The sequence below is a fragment of the Geospiza fortis genome, unplaced genomic scaffold, assembly GCF_000277835.1.
Source record: "Geospiza fortis unplaced genomic scaffold, GeoFor_1.0 scaffold147, whole genome shotgun sequence".
Lineage (NCBI taxonomy): Eukaryota > Metazoa > Chordata > Aves > Passeriformes > Thraupidae > Geospiza > Geospiza fortis.
In genome coordinates this window covers 423,588-443,481 of record NW_005054372.1, presented here as the reverse complement: position 1 = coordinate 443,481, position 19,894 = coordinate 423,588, and the positions used below count along the sequence as shown (strand labels likewise).

At 42.2% G+C, this 19,894-nt stretch overlaps 1 protein-coding gene across 1 annotated transcript in view; it reads left to right on the top strand.

Annotated features, from left to right (window-relative positions):
• Window positions 1–19,894, top strand: part of MXD4 (MAX dimerization protein 4) — a gene marked incomplete at its 3' end in the record, with an annotated part of 36,747 nt that extends 16,853 nt beyond the window's left edge. Inside the window, exons 4-6 of the mRNA XM_005424717.2 lie at window positions 15,127–15,241; window positions 18,265–18,424; window positions 19,839–19,894. Coding sequence (XP_005424774.1) covers window positions 15,127–15,241; window positions 18,265–18,424; window positions 19,839–19,894 — 331 coding nt within the window. The remainder of the gene's footprint in view (window positions 1–15,126; window positions 15,242–18,264; window positions 18,425–19,838) is intronic.

Below are 19,894 nucleotides of genomic sequence, written 5' to 3'. Positions count from 1 at the left end.
CAGCTTTGGACTGTGGAGCATGAGTGGAGTCCTGGGTCTGGGCTCCAGAAAGCTCTATGCTTCCTTGCCAGCCAAGCAGCCAGCAGGGAGCAGATGGGTGAGAAACCAAGTGCATGCATTTTTTTCCACTTGAATTTGTTCATCCCTGTCTTCAAACATAAGTCCATTGTGTGTCAGCCTCTAATGGACTATGTAGAAGGTGGTTTGTGTTTTCAGGATCTGCTAATTGACCTGGCTAGTTCTCATCCAGCATGGCAGAGAGAGTGGGCTGGACTTGTATAAAGTAGAGATGGATGGGCCAGACTTTGTGGTACTTTCAGGACAGTTAGGTGCTGATTCCCTGCATATAGGGCAAGAGAGGCGTGATGGTGGCTGCTCTCCTGAATGGAGGAGAAAAAAAATAAGTTGAATTAGGTATTTTGAAAAAGGGTTTTTTTAAGCTTGCTTAGCTACATCTGGACAAGTGAGCTAGAATTTGATTTTTTTTTTTTTTTAAGGTATTTAGGCAGCTAATGGACTTTAAGAAGCTGGCCTCTGAAATGAGTCTTACATAATGCAATGGGAATCCTTGGCTGAATCCCAGCCAGTCAGGTCTGTGGAAGCCCACAGACCAATATACAGAAGTGGTACCTGCTGTGGTTTGAAGAAGCAGCAAATGTGCCTGAAAGTCAGCAGTGCAGCTCCAGCTCTTTGAGGCAGGGTTGGCTCTGCACTCAGGATTCACACCAGATCTGCAGGAGCCTGGCTTTCTTTCTCCCAAGTATGTCACGAGCCACATCCCAGTGCCCCTGCTTGGAGTAGACAAAAAGGAATCAGCCTCAGCTGGACGAGGTAGCTGTGTTCTGTGAGTTGCTTGTCCTGTCCCTTCCTCTCCCTGCCTCCATGCTGTATTGGCATCTGTAGCTCTATTTTTAGCACTCCTTTCCCTGGAGTGACTACCTCACTTGGGTATTGGATATTCCATGGCCTGGTCCCGGATTCAAAATGTCTCTTTCTGAATGGAACGGTGTGTACTTCCCTGCTGTAGCTCATGCTCCTTTTCCCTCGTGGTCTCTGTCAGCAGACACTTGTGCTTAGATTTACTGCATAGAATTCCTTTGCAGGTCAAGTCGTTTTTAACCTGTGTTTTTTCCCCTTGGTACACTGGCAGACTGTGGGCCCAACTCTGCCTCATGCCCAGGGAATTTCAGTAGTAGCTGTGCCTGCCTGCAGGCTGAACCCTGCATCACATCCAGGCAGCTGCAGAGGATGCAGAAAAGGTTCCAGAAACTGTACTGAGCATGAGCATTTAGACAGCAGATTATAAATGTGAAAAAGCATAATGCTGTTCCTTTACAGAAGTTTTGTTTGGGCCTTTTTAGAAAAACAAAACCAAAAACAACTTCCCCCCATCCCCTTCCTCGTGCATGGGATCCAGTCAGAAACTGACTCCTCTTGTCCTAAAGACCTGTGCAATCCCCAAGAATGGATAAGATATTTTGTCTACCCACCCCTTCCTATGTTTGGAAGGAGAGAGTTGTTTTGGGACTTTATTGATAGAGTGCTGTCTTTTGAGATGGAAATACATATGCTGAGCTTTGTACACATACTTCTAGGTTACAGCAGAGTGACAGGACTTGTCAAAGGATGTCAATTGGCTAATATTATTGTTTAATGCTAGTTTATGTTACACAAGCTTTTTTCTACACAAATTAGTGTGACTAATTTTGTAGCACATGGAGATAGGCACAGCTGACACAGCAGAGGTGTGGGCTTGGATGTATGTACATGAGGTCATGTTGCAATGCTTCTGACTTGAAAAACTAATAACTCTGGTTGCAGGCTACATGCCCTACATGAAGAAAGCCTTTATTAGGTTCTACTTTATTGCAACAAAGCAGATTTGTGTAACAGTCAAAGACTACATCTGAAGGTGGCAAAACGCCTGTAAAAGGCTGGAGTTGTAGTGGTGAGTCCTCTTCTCCCAGCTGCCTCCTTGGGATTGATGCCTAACAGATTTATCTGCTTTTCTTTCCTTGATGGTTCAGTTTGGGTAACTAAATGAAGATACAAGGTGCTATATAAGGGGCCTGCCTGGCATGTAATTGCTGCCAGGACTCAGCAGCTCCTATTGAAGTTAGGAATACCAGCAGTGTTTGCAAATACCAGCTGCACAGACACTCTGTGTCTTACATAGCACATTAGCTGATATTTACAAAACATAAAGGTAGCAAACCCTGTAATTCCCCAAGAAAGCTGACTTAATCCCGATTGGTAAGTGCTGTTGTGTTGACTGCTGCAATGAACAACATGGGTGGAGCAAATAATTTCTGCTAGGGAAATTTGGGAGCTTGTTGTGTGTGTTTGCTAGAAGCAGTTATTGGGTGTAGGTGCTAAGAGGTGTTTTAAATAGACTGTTGAGTGTCTTGGTTCCCACTGCCTGACTTTACATACTCACATGGCAAGTGAGTCCAAACTTCTGGCACTTCCTTCCATTGCCAGATAACCTCAGGACACTGCACTTAAGAAATCTGAGCTGAGTTTTGCAGGGAAGAAAGAAGGAGGGAGAGTTCTGAAAGATGTTCCATACTTTATCATCCCCAGATGGATAATTTTCAGATTCTGCTCAACTGCACCTTATCGCTCAGAGACAACTAGTTTTATACTGTTCAATGGAAAGGGAAATAGGTTGGAAATTAAATTATAAACAAGGCACTACTGGTGTTGTGGCAAGCTGTATCTAAACTTGAAGGCAGGACTGTCAGATATCTGCAAGTCTCCATTGTCCCTTGATGCCAGATTTTTTCTTTTTTTGTTGGGTGGGGGGTAGGTGCCAGAAATAGGTGTTATTCAGCTTTTAATTCACCTGAAAGTAAAAGTACCCATTGCAGCCTTGGAAGTGACCATCTTTAATTACAGTCAGTGCATTTAATCCTTCCCCTAAATTTGTTTATACATACACCTCACTGTCTTCCATTCATCTCTAATTACAAGGTTTAAATGAGGGAGTTGGAGACATACAGCAAGACATTTGGGGACATGTATTCTTAATTACTTCAGTGTGATTTCTTTTCTTCTCTTCCTTTGTTGTGCTCACTTGGGGTCTGAACCAGCCTTCAGCTGGCTGGAACAGGCACCCTGCTGTTGTCCCAGGACACCTCAGCTGTCTCACTGGAACACATCTCAAGTATCTGCACTTGTTGGTAAAAGCAACACCCACCACTTCCTTCCCCAATAAAGTCAATTCACTAGTGCATGCTCAAGCTGCCGTCATTAGCTGCTCCCTCTAAGATGGCCACGAGGCTTTGGTAGGTGCATGTGCCGAGGAAGTAATAGCAGAAGCAAAAATGAAAGTAACGCATAGCACTAAATATCTCTTTCTGATAGTTTCCTGATCAGAGCTTAAAACTTCCTACCACTGTGAAGGAGCAAGTAATTGTTTAGGTGCTGAACTGGAGGCAGAGTTGCCTTAGCTCTGATGAGGTTTTAAAACTGGTGTAAATTGCTGTTGTTTCTTTTGGTGCCTTGTGCATGTGGAACGTGGAGTCCCTACAGCATTGGTCAGGCTACTTAAACTGGATACTTGATATTGAGGTTCAATGGACAATAAAACCACAGTCACAGGTATCCAGTATTGTAAATCCTAATGCTTCACACTCATTTAAGTTGATGCAGGAAAAGGCTGCTTAATTCTGGTTGTCTGCTATCCCTAGGCCTTGTGCTTAGTGTGTGACAGCAATGCATGTTTTTAATTTAGCTAAAATAATTCAACTTGACTTTCTTCTCCTTTAATTTGGCATCATACAGTGGTATTAAAAAAAAAAAAAAACAAACTTGAACACATTTCTCCCCTCATTTGACACACGTACAAAATAACTAGGTCTATAGGGAGGTTTAAAATTAGGCAGAAAAAGCTCACTAGGCCCTGTAGTGTGCTCTCTTGGCTTAGTGCTGTGCTCCAGCTCAACTTCTCTAGGCTTATTTAAGCATTGTAGTCTCCCCCACACTTTTTTTTTAAGATCCTTCCTGTTGGCAGCTGTCCTGAGACACGATGTTCTTGCTTAGCATTTTGATGTGGGGAAACAGTCTGATAATTAAAGCCGGTTTCAAGCCATGAGCTGATTTGTAAGCAGTCACTTGCTCTGGGGTGTTGTCAGTCGATAAACGTGTAGCTCATGTGCACAGAGCTGAGCTGCACCTTGGTCCTGGAGCCCTATGTGAGAGGGACATGCAGCTCCCAGGAGCCACTTCTAGGGGAGGCAGACTGCATCCTCTCCAGCCACCTGGTGGCAAATGGTTAATTTCTGAAAAATTATCACTATCATCCTGTTCCCCTCTGTGTATAAACCCAGTGCAAACCTGTTGTTGTTACACAGCTTTTCCTTGTTTAAATGAATGTAACTCTCTTTAACCCACTCTGCAGTCCTTGACAAATTCCTTCCAAGAGTACTGTGAAAGATGGTGAAAGCCAACACACCTGTTGCAGGTCTGCAGACTCACACCATGGCTTTGGATGTGCTGTGCAAATTTGCTTTGTGGTGCTCCCCTGCCAGGGAGGGCCAGAGTTTTACTGCTGTATGTCCTGACCCACTGCTGGGGCTCCATGGGCAGCATGTGAGGACGTGTGTGCCTCCATGTCACGTCAAATGGGAATTACAACTGCTTGATCCTGTAATGGCATGATCTCGTGGCAGCACTTTCCTTATCTAATTGGGTCTGACACTATTCTGAGGTAGCAGACAAACTTGAGTCTCCCTGCAGTGTAATCTAAGAAACTTGAGTGCCAGTAAGACAGATGGGTTTGAGAGGTCTAATTTAGGAGGACTACTAAATTGCAATGTGCACATTTTAATGTGCAAAACAAATGGGTGGCTGGCTGAACGAACTATTAAATAAGTTTATTAAAAGCATGGCTTAATAGTTTTTTGTGGACTCTGTTTTCAGTATGTATGATGGTATTTCCATCATTCATGTATTTCTCTACAAGGCACTGTTGTTCATCTGCCTGGATTAGGTAGGTATTGTGTGATGCTGAGCTCATGGTACCAGGTGACGCCTCCTTCACTATTGCTTAAAAGTGTTAGAGAGGTAAATGTTAAAGACAATCAGTAGATAACAGCGCTAAAAATAGAAGACACCTGAAAAAGAAATTCCTTTTCCATAGCTCTAAGAATTGTTCCTATTTGTCTGATGTTGACTTTGAAGGTTTAAAATACAGAAAACTATTCTTTACAGATGAGCACAACCTAAAGGCTGAAATGCTAAAATATATGTTGGAATCTCCTTTTTTCCCCTTTTTGCAGAAGAAAAGAAATCCATACAAGGGCAAAAACATACTGCAATGGTTTTCAGCTGTTTGCATAATGTTTGATTTCTGTTGCTTCAGATTCTTGCAAGGTCAGAGATTTATTGCCTATGGTCAAAGGATGTAGAATCTCATACATGTAAATTTATGATGGATACCATCCAGGAAAGACAAATGATATCCAGCTGCCATTACTTTTGCTTGTGATGCTTTTGAGAATCCCTGTATAGCTTGTAAATTCCTGTTGACATTTCCCATGAAGTACATCTCAGATTTCTGTGTGTTGCTGTTAGTTATTGCCGAGACCCAAGAACAATGAAGGGCTTTTAAACCTTTCATGGCTGCTCTTCAGATAAGAGCAGCTTCAGACAGTGGGATGGCTGAAGCATGGGAAAAGTGAGGAAAAACCTGCCTGCAGGGATGAGTCTAGAAAAAAAACAAGGAGATGAGATGAGAGTGGTCAGATGATGGTCCTGCAGCTCTTAGTGCTGCAGGGGCTAAGGCTCTGGTTCCCCAGTGGGTAAAACAGATACCAGTCAGAGCTGCTGTTGTTCCCCCAGCACTGGAGTCCTTGCTGAGGTGGTCCTGCCTGTGCTTGCCTTGCCCAAGGGCTCCTTTGAGCCCCTCCTGGCTGCTGGCTGGGCCTGGGGGCGGTGCAGGGACGTGGGTGAGCGTGCACCGTCGTGTGACACATCCCTGTCACACCTCGCACGCCTCAGACAGCTCCTGCTCACTTTGCAGGCAGGGGAGCTCCAGTGGGAGAAGGTTGAGGAGCAGTGCAGGGACAGGCACTAACTGTGCCACCGGGCTTTTGTTTCTTCTGGTGGCCAAAGTCCGATGTGACTCTGGGACATGCATCAGTCTGTGTGCTTCTGCTGCTGGGAAGGTTCCTGAAGGGACAGCACATGGGCAGTCTGGCAAGCCACCAGCTGCTGAGGCTCTGGTCAGGTCTCTCATGCTGTCCATGTTGCTTTGCAGGGTCACTCCAGCCCAAAGCAAGCCTTGGGAGCTCCTGTCATTTGCCCTTCTTAGCTGATGTCCCTGGCTTATGGCAGCACATGGGTAACCACAGCTCACCTTCTGGTGGGAACCAGAGCATAAAGTGCATCCAAGTCTCCTTGTGGGAATTTTGAGATGAGATGTTGATGTAGCCCAATGCTGGTAACTTAGGACAGGCAATTGTCACTGCATTCAGCAAGGAGCTACTGGAGGGATGGGTAATGGTGGGAGAGACAGAGGAGGCAACATGGGCAGCAAGGTCTGCCAGGCATTCCCTCTTTTAGGAGTCAGCAGCTTCCCTCTCACAGACCAGCTACTAGTCACCTGTTCCCAGCTTGCATTCCAGCTAGCTTTTCTGTTAACTGGCCAAAAATGCATGCATTTGTGGCACTGCAGATGCTTCCATTAACTTATATGTACTGAAAGATGTTGGAATAAGTTCTGGTTCTATGTATATGTTCTAAAATATGAACAAGTGGCATCTTTTGGAAGGTGAAAAGGTAAAGGTCAAGTGTGGAGTCTGGACTCAGCTAGTGGGCTGAAGTGGCACTAAGGGAAAGCAAATAAAATGCACTGTAACTGCTGTAGTGTGCATTTCAATATAGTGTAAAAGAACCAAAATATTTTTCAGAGTGATAAAATGTGCAAAACATGGAAATCATAGGCTGTGTTTACAGGCAGCAGAGGTTTTCTCTATTTCCATAGCATTGGGAACAGCACCAGACATTACTGAGCAGTATTCATGTGAAAACTTGCAGGTAAGTCCAGAGCAGCACTGACTCTCTGAAAGCTTGTGATGCTAAGAGGCACTTGCTGCAGTTGTTATGCCATGTTTGGACACTTCCAAGGTGGCTGCTTTCAGTTCAGCAGAGCAGATGCACACAAGTATTCAGCATGCTGGAAATGCATATTGAGGATGAATACAGTTAATACCACAGTAAATAAAGCAGGTGATTGCAGGGTTGTTGCATTTAATTCAGTAACAATCACTGCAATTAGGCATTCACTGCTCTTCCTGCCTGTTGGTTTCCATGTGGGCTTTACTGCAGAATTTAGTTGCAGAGGCCCTGTGAGGTGTTAGACACAGACAAAAAATGCCTTGGATGAATCTTCACCAGTGGGCAAACTTCAGGCATTTGTTTTTACCATGAAAAAGACCCTCAGCTTCCTGGTGTTTGGTTTATCTTTCCTTGGATGGTAAAAAGCCAAGAGGTTTGCTGTAAGAGCAAGACTGCATTTTCTGGGTTTGACTCCAAGGCACTCAGCTGTGAGCAAGCTTTTCACACATCTCGGAGCAATCTGCACACTGGGTGCCTTGCTATGGTACAGTGCTTTAATACTAAGAGGTTTTCTTTCCTTTTCACTAAAGCATATTTGTTGTGTAGTTGAAATAGATTGTGCAGCTCAAGTGTGAGCTACAGCATCCTTTAGAAAAAAGAGAAGTATTTGAGGTATCCTTCGTAGAGGAGGAAGTATTATAAGTGTTTCTGAGTGAAATCTGAAAGAAACAGGATTTTTTTGTTGCAGTGGAGGGTCGTTATCTTCCATTATGTTTAATATTTTGCTGGAGATATGCTAAATACTGTCTGAATCATTAATAAATAGGTTTCTTTAGAACCATTTATCTGATTGAATTTCTGTGATTTCGTAAGCTGGAAGCTTATAAATAATCTCTTTAAATGCCTTTGTAAACAAATGTGTTTTAATTCGTACAGAGTCATCTCTGGTAACTTACAAAAAGTCTTGTAGATCTGTAAATATGTAATTCCTGACACTTTTAATAAAAGTGTTAGCTTAAAGAGGAGCAAGGCAAGTATGCTTGAGTACCAGCTTCCCCTAAGCAGAGTTGGGTATATAATTACATGATTACCACCACTGCATATGTGGCCATGATATCCAGGGCTACACAAAATAGTATGAATATATTAAATTTTCAGTACCATTAGAACAATTTGCAGCAAAATTTTGTCACCACTTTAGAGTGACTGTGCACAGAATAAGAAGAGCTGCAACCTTTAAAAGATGTTGCCTTGTTGTGTCAAGCTCCAGTAAGAAGGGATTGAAGCTGGAATCAGAAGGCAGGCAGAGTTTCTCGCTCTCGTTTTTCCTTGGGGCAGGTGAACCCTGAAGTCACACTAGGGAGGTTTTTACTGCTACATTTCTGCATTTTTTAAAAACTTTGAAATAATGATGTTTATGAGTAGTGATGCTGTCAGTGTTCATCCTGACCCAGTGCATGTCACAAAGTATCCTGAGCTTCTCTTTGCTGATTCTGTCTAAAACTTGAGTGTTCCCTGTACGCAGGTATTTGCATTTCATAAATAAATCTGTGAAGAGTCTTCCTGTAAAAACATGACTGTCTTACAATTGCAGTTAGCTCACTTCTGTATTTTATGCTGAATTTCATGTCTGGCAGGGAGATAAATTCACCTTGCTTTAAGGAGGGAACACAAGCATTAGTTCACTGCTGATTAGTTCACTGCTGCTGTCTCTGACCCAAAGTTGTGGTCTCAGGCCAGACTATTTTGGTTCCTAGTGTATCTGGATAACATTTGACTCCAGAAGTGAATTTTTGGTGCAGAGATTCTTCTCTGACTTTACCCTGTGCACATTATTAAGCCAGATTACACAGTCCTTATGCAACAATGAAAAATTTAGTAACTGCTCTATATTTAAACCTTTGTGTATTAACTTCATTGCACAGCACCAGGGTAGGTTTGAATGTGGAAAAAAAAAGTGAAACATTAGAGAAGGAAATTGAAAGTCTTAGGTAACTCTGTCCAGTTTGTAATAATGTGTCTTCTAGATTAATTTCAAATATGTTTCTATTCTTTGAAGTTGGGGTTTAGTTTTATTGAGTTTGTACTGAATTTGCTTTGTGATAGGGTGTGATGCTGTCTGGTTTTTGGACCAAAATGGTTAATGTACAGAAATGACAAATTTTTAATTTTTACATGTATTTCAAATCTATTGCTTATTCTCACTGGTAAGGCTTGTAGTGATTGCATTGCTTGAGTTTGATCTCTAGTGTCCTTTTCAGAAAAGCACCAAACAAACATATCTAGCAGTTGATTTGAGAGTATGTCAACCTCCTGTACACGCAGCTAGTTTAGTGGAGTAAAATTGGGACATCTGAAACAGACACATGTTCAGTCACACAAGTGTTTGTTCAGTCACACAGGTGTTTTTAGCACTAAGGTGCCCTACAGAAAGCACAGTTAGGGCCTGCTTGTGAGGGCAGCATTGTTTCCTGCCTGCTTCAGTGGTGCACTGTGGTGAGAGGTATGATGGGCCGTGCATGTGGAAGCAACATCATGTCTAACTCTGCCAACTGCTGGAGCCAGCAAGAAGGGAAAATCAGGGCATGCAGTGTGAGAATACAGACATTTAGTGGCTTTTGGGCCATTTCCTAACCTTCCAGATCCTTCCTCCGTCAGCTGGAGATGCTGCATGTCTAAGATGCCAGTATGGCCAGGACAGCTCCATTGCCAACTGGGCAATCTGCTCGTAGCAGGGAGCAGGTGTGGACCAGACAGAACTGTTCTGGGATTCCCACAGGATGACAGACTGCTGATAGAGTTGCTCCCTCCTTTGTACAGCCAGCTCTGGGTCAGCAGAGAATGGGGACATGTGAGAGTCATTCTTGTGCTCCATGTGGGCAGTGGAGTGAGACCTGGAGAATGTGCAAGGTGAGCACTTGTCATGAATTTGACTTCTCTGTAGTGAGCTTTATGCTTTTGCTCACAATTGTTCAGAAACAGATGAGCATGGTCCTTCTGACACTTTGAGCAAGTGACCTCTGGCAGTCAGGAACACGATGCCAGCACTGGGAACTGTTTATCTTTGGATGCAGCTTCCAGGAAATGCCCACCCCGTGCTACGTACCACAAACACATGGAGGGCTGTTGGAAGCTTGTCTGCAGGGAGCGCCCAGCTGGGGTGGCAGGATGGACAGGCACACATTTCACAGGAACTCAGTAATGTCACCCTGGATCATGAGTGTCTGTGGCCATTTAGTGTAACTGGGCCCTGCCATGCTGAGGACTGAGCAGCTCATTTGGGATATGCACCATGCCTTTGCAGCTGGCTTTGTGCAGCTCACTGGCCTCTAAATAAAGCCTGTAGATTTATACTTGAATGATTTAGGAAACACACCTTTGCTGCTGTCAAAAAACTGTGCAACTGCTGCTTGAACAGCTATCTGCTGTCTGATGGCTGCAGGCCATTTTTCTCTGCTGTGCTGGACCTGACAAAGCCCTGGAGAGCCCCTGTGGAAAGGCTGCAGTAGATCAGGTCACTCCACAAACCTACCAGCAGTCTGTCAGTCAGAGTGGCACACGTTTAAGCCACACAACTGGGGATGTTTTGCTGGTACATGAATAGGAGCAATCTTGTGAGTCAGATGCTGAAGGGTTACAGGCAATTTTGGATTTACATGTTCATAGACATGGATATGTGTCTGTGAGTGTTTATTGCTCTGTCTGGGTAAATCTTTAAGAATTTCCAAGGACTGCCTTTCTGGGCAACCTATTCTGTTTGTTCACCACTGCCCCAATAAAAATTCTGTTTCCCAGTGTCCGTCCTGAACCTCTGAATCCACAGCCATTGCCTTTGTTGTATTATTTAGCCCTACAGAGAAGTATTTTGTTCCCATTGCAACCGTCCGTCAAGTAGTTGTTGGAATTTCTTGGAGTTGTTGCAGTTTCCTTGGAATGAAGATTATCCAGGGTGAACAATGGACTTTTTTGTTTCTTTTTTTTTTTTTTTTTTTTTTTTCTGCATCTTAGTATTCCATTTCTTGGTGTACTGCTTGGATTTCCATCTGGGATCTCATATATGCAGCAAAGCTTATTGACTATTATTTAATAGACTCATTTAACACAATTATGAAATTGATTAGGGTCAAAGATCTTAATATGCCTTTGCATGGCAGCCCTTTCTTTGAGAAGTAGTGAACCTGCCTTTTCACAGCCAAACACTTGAGCAAACTGCAGTCTCCAAGGACTAGAGTCAATGAGTGGTCTTCCTGTGATGGTCTTCTGGTGGATGTCCTTGATCTGTAGGAAAAGTCTTAAAACCCCCTTTTTGCTTTGTCCCTCCCTGCTGTGGGGCTCCAGGGTTCTGCCATGGGCTCTGAAAGCCCGGCCTCTACTGCCCATCGTGGCTTACATGGATTCAAAACCAGTTTAGGGCAGTTCCTGCTGGTAGCCTTTGGGTCAGTTGTCAGCAGGTGGCTTTGTCCTTTATGTGAATGTGAGGAACCACCAGACAGCTGCTGGACATGGCCCCTGCCCTGGAATGCTGACCAGCCTGGGCTTACCAAGCACTAGAAGAGCTGTAAAGCAGACTCAGAGGACCCTGCTGTGGACCTGCTTTTGGGGAAACACTGGAGTCTTGAACATCTGAAACCCCTTTATCATCTGGCACAAAGGACAATGTGACAATGCACCTCTCCGTATGTGGGGCTACACCCAAAACAGAGAGCTGCAGGCTTGTTTTGGATTTTGGATGGCATTTTTTAGATCCCTGCCTTCCCAGATGAAATCAGTATCAGTGATGAGGGGGATATTTCTGTGCATCCACCTGAGGTGAGGAAATTGTCCTTTTCTGTCAGCTCTGGTGTCCAGGCCTGATGCCACACTGGGGTTGGGGGCTGGGGCAGAGTGCAATTACCCAACTTCAGCCATGTTTCATGCACAGAGACTGTTACCCTGTTGCTCTGACACCAGGCTGCTTTCTTTTTTTTTCCCCCTTTCTTTTTGTTATTTTTTTAGGTGGAATTTAAGGCGTGAGCTGCAAAACACAAAGCAGCTCTGGCTGTGATTACCTCTGTGAGTGCCTTTCCCTCCTCCTGTGGTCACAGGCAGCTGAGGAAAAGCAAAAGCTGTCAGGTCCCTGCAGAAAAAGAGAGAAATTAGTGCTGGCAGAGTCTGTACGAGACAACTTATCTGCTGTGAAGTTTGAGTCCCTTGTTCCTGCTGGTGTGATCTGTTAATGTAACATGCCTGAAATGTTTTCTTACATTCTTACAGTTTTTTCTAAGATGTGCAAAATGAAAAACGTGGGGATATTTACTCCAGTACTAGAGGAGTTGTGGTGGGCTGGTTTTCTTTTTGTACATTCACAATCTATGCTATTGATCATAATATATTAACTAGTCACATAAACATGTCTGCATTTATGTAAAGAACTCTGTAAAGCTTATGCTTTCAAATCTGTAATGGATTCATAGGTGTTGAGTAATTAGATGAAAGAAAAAGTCCTTTTAAGAAAAAAAGGTGAAGTTAGAGGAGGTCTTTCAGCAAATGTATTTAGTACATTTACTGCTATCAGTATCAGCTGGTAGTACTGAAAAAGCCTTAAAGCAGTTTTGTTAATATTCAGCCCTTTTAATTTTTCTCACTGGTCACTTAAAATACTCTTCTTAGATTTAGTCCCATGTTCTTCATGGGAATTTTGTAAAGTCTTGCTCCACTGGGCCGGCAGGTAACATAAAAGAGTTTGTGCTTTAAAAAGGCACACAGCCATGCCCCTGAACCTTGGTGATATTTCTGTGAACTCGCCAGTTGATGGCAAGGAAGTGCACTAAAGCCTTGCTTTCTTCTCCCTGTGGTAAGCAGACTTTCCTCAAATAGCAAGAGGCAGATAAGTTCACTATGTAGTCTGGTTTCATTAATGTTTTCCAGAATTAATACTAAGTAAATCTCAATCAACAGTTCTGTATATTCCTTATCAGACTTTTAATGGCTCCAAGTATATTGCTCATTCTATTTCTAGGTGTTTGCCTCTCTATTTACTATTTGGTACCATCCTTCTCTTCTTCCTTCCTATGTGTTCCTTCATCTTCAGTCTGCACTTTCTTGTCATCAGTCTAAGTACAGTTGGGCTGAGTGAAACAGGCTCATGTGGGTATGTTCAGAGGCTGTCTAGAAAACAAAATGATTATTTGAATTTAGTCCCTGACACAAGTTTTTGAATTTAAAATGCAACTACCCCAGGTAGTTGTTAGAGATTACAGACACAGAAATAAAAATTTGCCTCATTAAGATTTTCTGTATAAATACCAGTAGTCCCTAATTTGGGTATTTCACTATTTTAAAGATTACTATCCCAGTTTAAGGTAGCAGCCTCAGGGGATCCGATGGGCAAGTTTTGTGAATACTTCAGCCAGTCTTTGTTGGTGTTGTTTAAACAAAAGTATTTAGATGCTCAAGTTTAGAACCTTGTATTTAAAAACAAACCCCAGACCTAAACACAAAGTCTGTCGTCAGTTTTCTCTGGTGAATCAGATTTTTACCAAAAATCCTTTTTCCCTAAGTGGCTTGAAAAAATTTAAAATTTTATGTAAATGCTTTGTGGTTTCTTAGCTAGTACACTGCTGATTTATAGGCAGACAGAACTAAATGTATGAGTATGTAGTCATTGCTGTTCTGTATTAATTCTGTTTTGCTTTGGGTTTTTTCACCGTTAATTCTCAGGTTGTTTTCACATTGCACTAATAATTCCAATTACAAACATTTAATTTGTCATTTGGTGCATATTAAACCCTGCTGAAGAGTGTTTGTGCACCAGAGTGTTTGTTCATTTCAAATACTGATGCTGGACTGTGGTTCTGAGCTCGTTGTTCAAAAGAAAGTTCATTCTTGACCAGAAGTGTTGAATTCCTGCAGTGTTTGTTTCCTTCATGCAGCATTGAGCAAATTTGAAAAATATGATTATTCACCTCACTCCTGGGATCTGCTTCAGTTCCTCTTATGGCTGTGAGGGCAATGCCAGCTCCAGGTCATGGCTTTGCTCAGCCTGTAACAGGCTGGCAGAAAGGAGGATAGTAGTTATTCATGGAAGCACTTCCCCATCCATTTCTACCTCATTGCAGAACCATGTGGATTCCTGTTCAAGGGCTGTGAATTAAAACCAGGAGAGATTTTCTTTAGGATGTGCCTGCAGAAACACACTCCCATGCAGTTCTTTGGTTGGCCACTGCCTTGTTTTGGATAGGTCAAGCAACTCTTCCGTGGACTGTTGTATTGCCAGCTGCTTTCTAGTTTGGAAAACATTTGTAGAAACAGTACTTTGTTCATCCTCTTTTTACTGATAGATATGGCAGTAGTACAGGAGAGATTGTTGAGAGCAGCAATAGCGATACTTGCAAGGGAGTAACAGAGAAAGCAGGACCCTTTTGTTGAGGAAAATGGCTGGAAGTGCTTTTTCTTGTGTGTTTATAATAAACCCAGTGCAGTGAGAGGAAGAACTGTCTCCTTCTAGAGGGGACTGTGGGTCAGTAGAAGGGATGAGAAGGGGCATCAGGTCCTCCCTGTTAAAATACATTGATAAACCTTGGCTGGAAACAGCTCTGAGCTGTGAGGAGCTGCATGGATGCCCTTGGCTTGCATAGCTGGAGCGTGTCCTATTGCAGCAGGCAGGGATAGGAATGGGGAGAGGGGGATCAGGGTCTGCAGCTCCCCACAGCTCTGTCTGTGCCTGCAGAATTCCCTGCATTGGAGCAAAATCCCAGGTTTTTTGCCTTAACCAGCCACAGGTTGTGTGCAGCCTTGCCTGGATGTCTCAGATCTCTGAGCATGCTCCCCTTTGGTTAAGATGGGACTGACCAGGCCGAGCAAAGTGCTCTGAAACACAGGTATGAGCCTCCTGTGTGAGTGTGCCAAGCAGCATTACTGCATTTCAAGTGACCTTTCAGTCTGAAACTTTGCCAAAGGGAGGGGAAAGGAAGCCACGGTTGACTCGAGCTCTGCACAGAGATCCTGCAAACAGATGGTGTTTGCATATAGGAGATTCTGGTCGGGTGCAACTCCACTACAACTCTTGGTTTTTGATGATTGCAGGCGGGCTAAACTCCGGCTATATTTGGAACAGCTAAAACAGCTTGTGCCTCTCGGGCCGGACAGCACCAGACACACCACTCTAAGTCTGTTGAAAAGAGCTAAGATGCATATCAAGGTAAAAACATTCATCCATGTTTTTATTTCTTTCAAGGGAGAATCTTCCAGAATGTGTATCCACAGAGAGGAAACAAATTTTCACACAAAATCCATATCCATATGTCCAATCTTCTGGATTTATTGGCCTTTATTGCTTGCAGGGGTTTCAGTCACAGTGTCAAGGTTTAGTGTTTTGCAATTTAGCATCTCAGATATATAAAACAGTGGTTTTGTGATTTCTGATTAGTTGCTAACTAGTGTATTTAATGATTTACACTATAATTTTAAAAAAATCTGTAAAAGCTGTTCTTTAATTAATATATCTATTTTTAAGAGCCCAGCAAAGTAGCATTGCACTGCATTTACTAAAATGTAAAAAAGCCAGATCCATTAATGATGAAAAAAATAATGGAATCAAAAATATCATATCTATTAGTGAGCCTTACCCCATCAACATTTTGTTGACCAGGTTCTCATTTAAATGAAACAAAAAATTAAATGCAGTCTCCTGTTAGTTGCTGCTCCCCTTGTTACAAATTTAAAACAAAAAACAACTTTAAATCTCACCTATGATCCAGCAGCAGTACAGGTTCTACATTTGCACAGGTAATTCAAAGGAAATTATTCCTCAAGCCTTCTCTCTCCAAAGACACCTTCACTCCCATTTTCACTGTCATTGTTTTCAGGGAACAGGGTTATATGCAGAAATAAGACAAAGAGGTATTCAAATGTAAAAGTTAAAGAACAGGTTTCTGCTGCTGTGTCCAGGACTGTAATTACTCATCTGGCATTTTTTCAGTGTTACAGAGAAACAGGTCAAGAAAAGTGTCAGGCAAAATTGAACACTGCCAGTAATCTTGCAATATTTTGGAGAACATCCTGCTGATGCACAGCTTTAAGATTCACTGCTGTTACAGAAGTGGGTGTGATTCATATGAAGAAATAAGGATTAATCCAAGCAAAACCATTCTTGTGAACAAGTTTACAGAGCTACTTTTTCAGCACTTCTAAGCACATTTACTCCAGCTGGGCAACCCCTGTTTTTACCATTTGAGATTTTGGCCTCTTGTTTATAATTCAGGCTAACATGCATGAAAGGCACTGCATGTGGTTTTTGTCTTGGGCTGCCCCCCTATGATGGGCTTATGCATACAAATTGAAGAAGTGTTTTTACAAGTGGCGAGTGTGCGAGATTAGCCCTGCAGTTACCATTTCAGCTGCTGATAAAAAAAGCTGGGAACAGATTCTTTCCAGATCTCTCTTGCACAGCACCAAGTACTCGTCTTCTGAGAACCCAGACTGAAGTTTAACTTTCTTTTTAAGATTTTAACTGAACCTGCCCAAACTGGGTTAGCATTTAATTGCTCCCCTTTGTCAGGTCAGCTCCCTCCCCTGCCCTGCCAGAGCTTGCCCGTGCCCAGCTGGCATTTTGAGCACAGTCATTAGTTCTCAACTTTTCACACACACACACCCCCCGTATATTGAGATCTGCTCTGAAAGACTGGATGGCTTTGAGTCTCCTGGATATGAATCACTGAGTTCTTTCCTAAAATAGTTGTTAGAGTTTAGGATTGCAGCCAGGAAAATACAGGAAAAGGAAGTCCGATCAATTGGGCACATTTGGTTTGTTGTGTACATGGATGTACCAACCCCTTTCCTATTATAACATTGTGTATCCACCTATGATGATTATCTGCAGAGTGTATTGCCTGGGAGGGGGCTTAAAATGCGGTGGAAGAAGGTAGATTTCATTGAGCCAGGAAACTGCCCCATTCAAGAGTGTCAATTATTTTTTCAAACACTTTTATTTCAGGCTTGCATGGGAACAGCAAGATCTCTGAAAGGGTTTTTCTTGTGTTTTGCTGTGCACTGTCCCAGCCTGCTCTCCTCAGAAAACCAAGCCTAGGTTCATTCAGACGGCAGGGAGGAGACTTCAGCAGCTGTATTCACTCCCTGCACATCTCCTAAATCTCAGTGATCATGTAAACACAACTCACAGAGAAATCTGCTCACTCTTATGAGTGCTTTTACTGCTACAACCTGTAATTTACTGCATTAGATAGATAATTTTTTTAATAATAAAAGGTGTTTTGATTTGTGTATCCTTCATGCTTTTAATCCCATCATACTCTTACAAATTTTTCCCTAATTATGCAGTCAATTTTTTTAAATGGCTAGCAGTGATTTGGAGAAGGGCTCAGTTCAAATACAAAAAGATACTTTATTCCTGTTACTGTATTTGGACCAACAGTGCAGCACATTTTATTGGGTGTGAAGCATTCTTTTTATTTGCAAAATTAATACCTGCTTTTATTCTGTCAGAGGGGAGATTTTAGGTAGATATGTGAAGGATCCTTTCACAGGCTGTTTGCCGAGAAATTCTGAATTAATACCACCGACTTTGTAGATGATATCACAGAATTATCATACTTGCTCTGGAGAAGTTCAAGGAAAAAAAAGCAAGGATAAAGAGAGTTGTTAGTAAATTCCTCCTTCTATATATAATTAATGCTGCTTATTGTTAATGAAGCATTTTAAATGCTAAAATTTTCCATGGCCTGTGGTAGGAGGGAGAACATTCAGAGGTTCACGATGGTTCCTTTATGGTGATAGGTGGAGTAAGAGACTCATCTAAAGATGCATTATGTTCTCACTGAAACATGAGCTGTGCTCGAGTTATCAAAGATGATGCTGGTTTCACCTGATAAAATGATTTAAATATTCCCCACAACCAAGACAACAATAATTTGGTCTTAGCCAGGGAATGTCTGCTAGTGGCAAGAGGGATTTTTTAAAAATTATTATTATTTTCCCCCTTTAACCATATATCTTACCGTGAAACAAATTCAGCCTGCTAAAATTGTACTGACCTCTACAGAATGCTAACTAAAAAATCAAAATTTTAGATTTAATTTTAACTTTATATTAATTAATTAAAATACTTAAATTGCTTTCAAATTACTGTTTACGAGAAGACCTTAAGTTACTTATGCTTTGACACGGGTACAAACTGCCGGCTCACTGTGTTTCTCTCCCTTTAAGAAATTGGAAGAACAGGACCGAAAAGCTCTAAATATTAAAGAACAATTACAGCGGGAGCACCGCTACCTCAAGCGCAGGCTGGAGCAGCTCTCCGTGCAGGGCATGGAGCGAATCCGCACTGACAGCATGGGATCAACAATATCCACTGACTCTGAACAAGGTAACTCAGCCAGGCCTTCCCAAAGGGCCTGCAGCAGCACGGGGGAAAAGGGAAGTAGGGAAACAAGGATATGTCATTTAGAACTAAAATCAAGCTTTCAACAAAACCCAGATAAAATTATAACATAATGCGATTTGAAGAGTAAAAAATTAAGGCATCTTTTTCACATTCTTTGAAAAATGTTTTTTTTTTCCTAATTACTTTTGAAGCTGTTAATATTGTGTGTATTTTTAAAGCTATTTATCCTGCATGTGGTTTTGCCAGTTTTTTAACAATTACCATTTAATATTTTGAATTTTTAGTGTAATTATTGGTAAAGCTGGCATAATATTTTCTCATGGAAAGAAAAAATCTTATTTAGCCTAATTAATTTGTGTGAAAAAATTATTTCCACATCATTTATTGTGAAATTTTAAAACATTTTCTGTGCAACGATCACCAAGGGTTCTGTGCATTTGGTTCTCATTTAAGACAGCTTGTCAAGCTGGCAGTTGCCATTTCTTACTTTCCCATTTGGAAGTTTTTCTGGCAGAACAGTTGCCCAGGCTGGCTGTTTCTGCGCCCAGGGGGGTGGAGTGGTTGGTCTTGGGGCAGTTTACGTGGGGACAGGTGGTCACACCATGGGCAGCCAACACCTGCATGGCTGGAATTACCATGGACAGTTCTGCAGTAGGACAGCCTCTGAGGGCCAGCTTTATTCTAAATCAGTGTCTGTGTGCAGGTTGGAACAGTTCTGGGAAAGCATTTGGTATTTATTGAAGTTGCAGGGTGCCCCCAACACGGGAATGATTGGTATCTGATTCTATTGATTTGGAAGGTTGAACAATTGCTTTATTAAAACTATACTATATTACATTACAACTATATTAAAGAGAGATACTGTACTGTACTGTACTATACTATACTATGTTATGCTATACTATACTATATTATACTTACTGCTAATTGAAAACTCGTGACTGTCTGTAGACTGACAGTCCACACAGCTTGGACATGATAGGCTAATTAACATAAACAATTTCTACCAGAGTCTAATTACTAAATTTCTTTAGGTAAACAATCTTTTTAACCCATTCTACATCTGCAAAACACTAGGAGCAGCAAGCAGAGATAAAAATTGTTTTCCCTCTGTGCTTCTCCAGGAGAAAACCTGAGAGAGAGAATTATGTCTCTCTCTGTTCAGAGAATGTGAATGCCACAGGTATTGATGTCATGCAGTATATTTATGTGGCTGAGGGCAGAAGGGATTTTAATTCTCAGGTGGACAAGATGATCCTTTCCTCAGGAATTACTGTGCCAGTTCTTGGTTTTTTTTAATTATTGCAACTGAAGTGTGATTCAGGTGTTGATTGACACTGGCCCATGACCAGTTGCTACAACTTTCTGAAAATGTGCCTTCTTATGTTTTCTTTAGAAGTAGACATTGAAGGAATGGAGTTTACTCCAGGTGAAATGGACAGTATTGGAAGT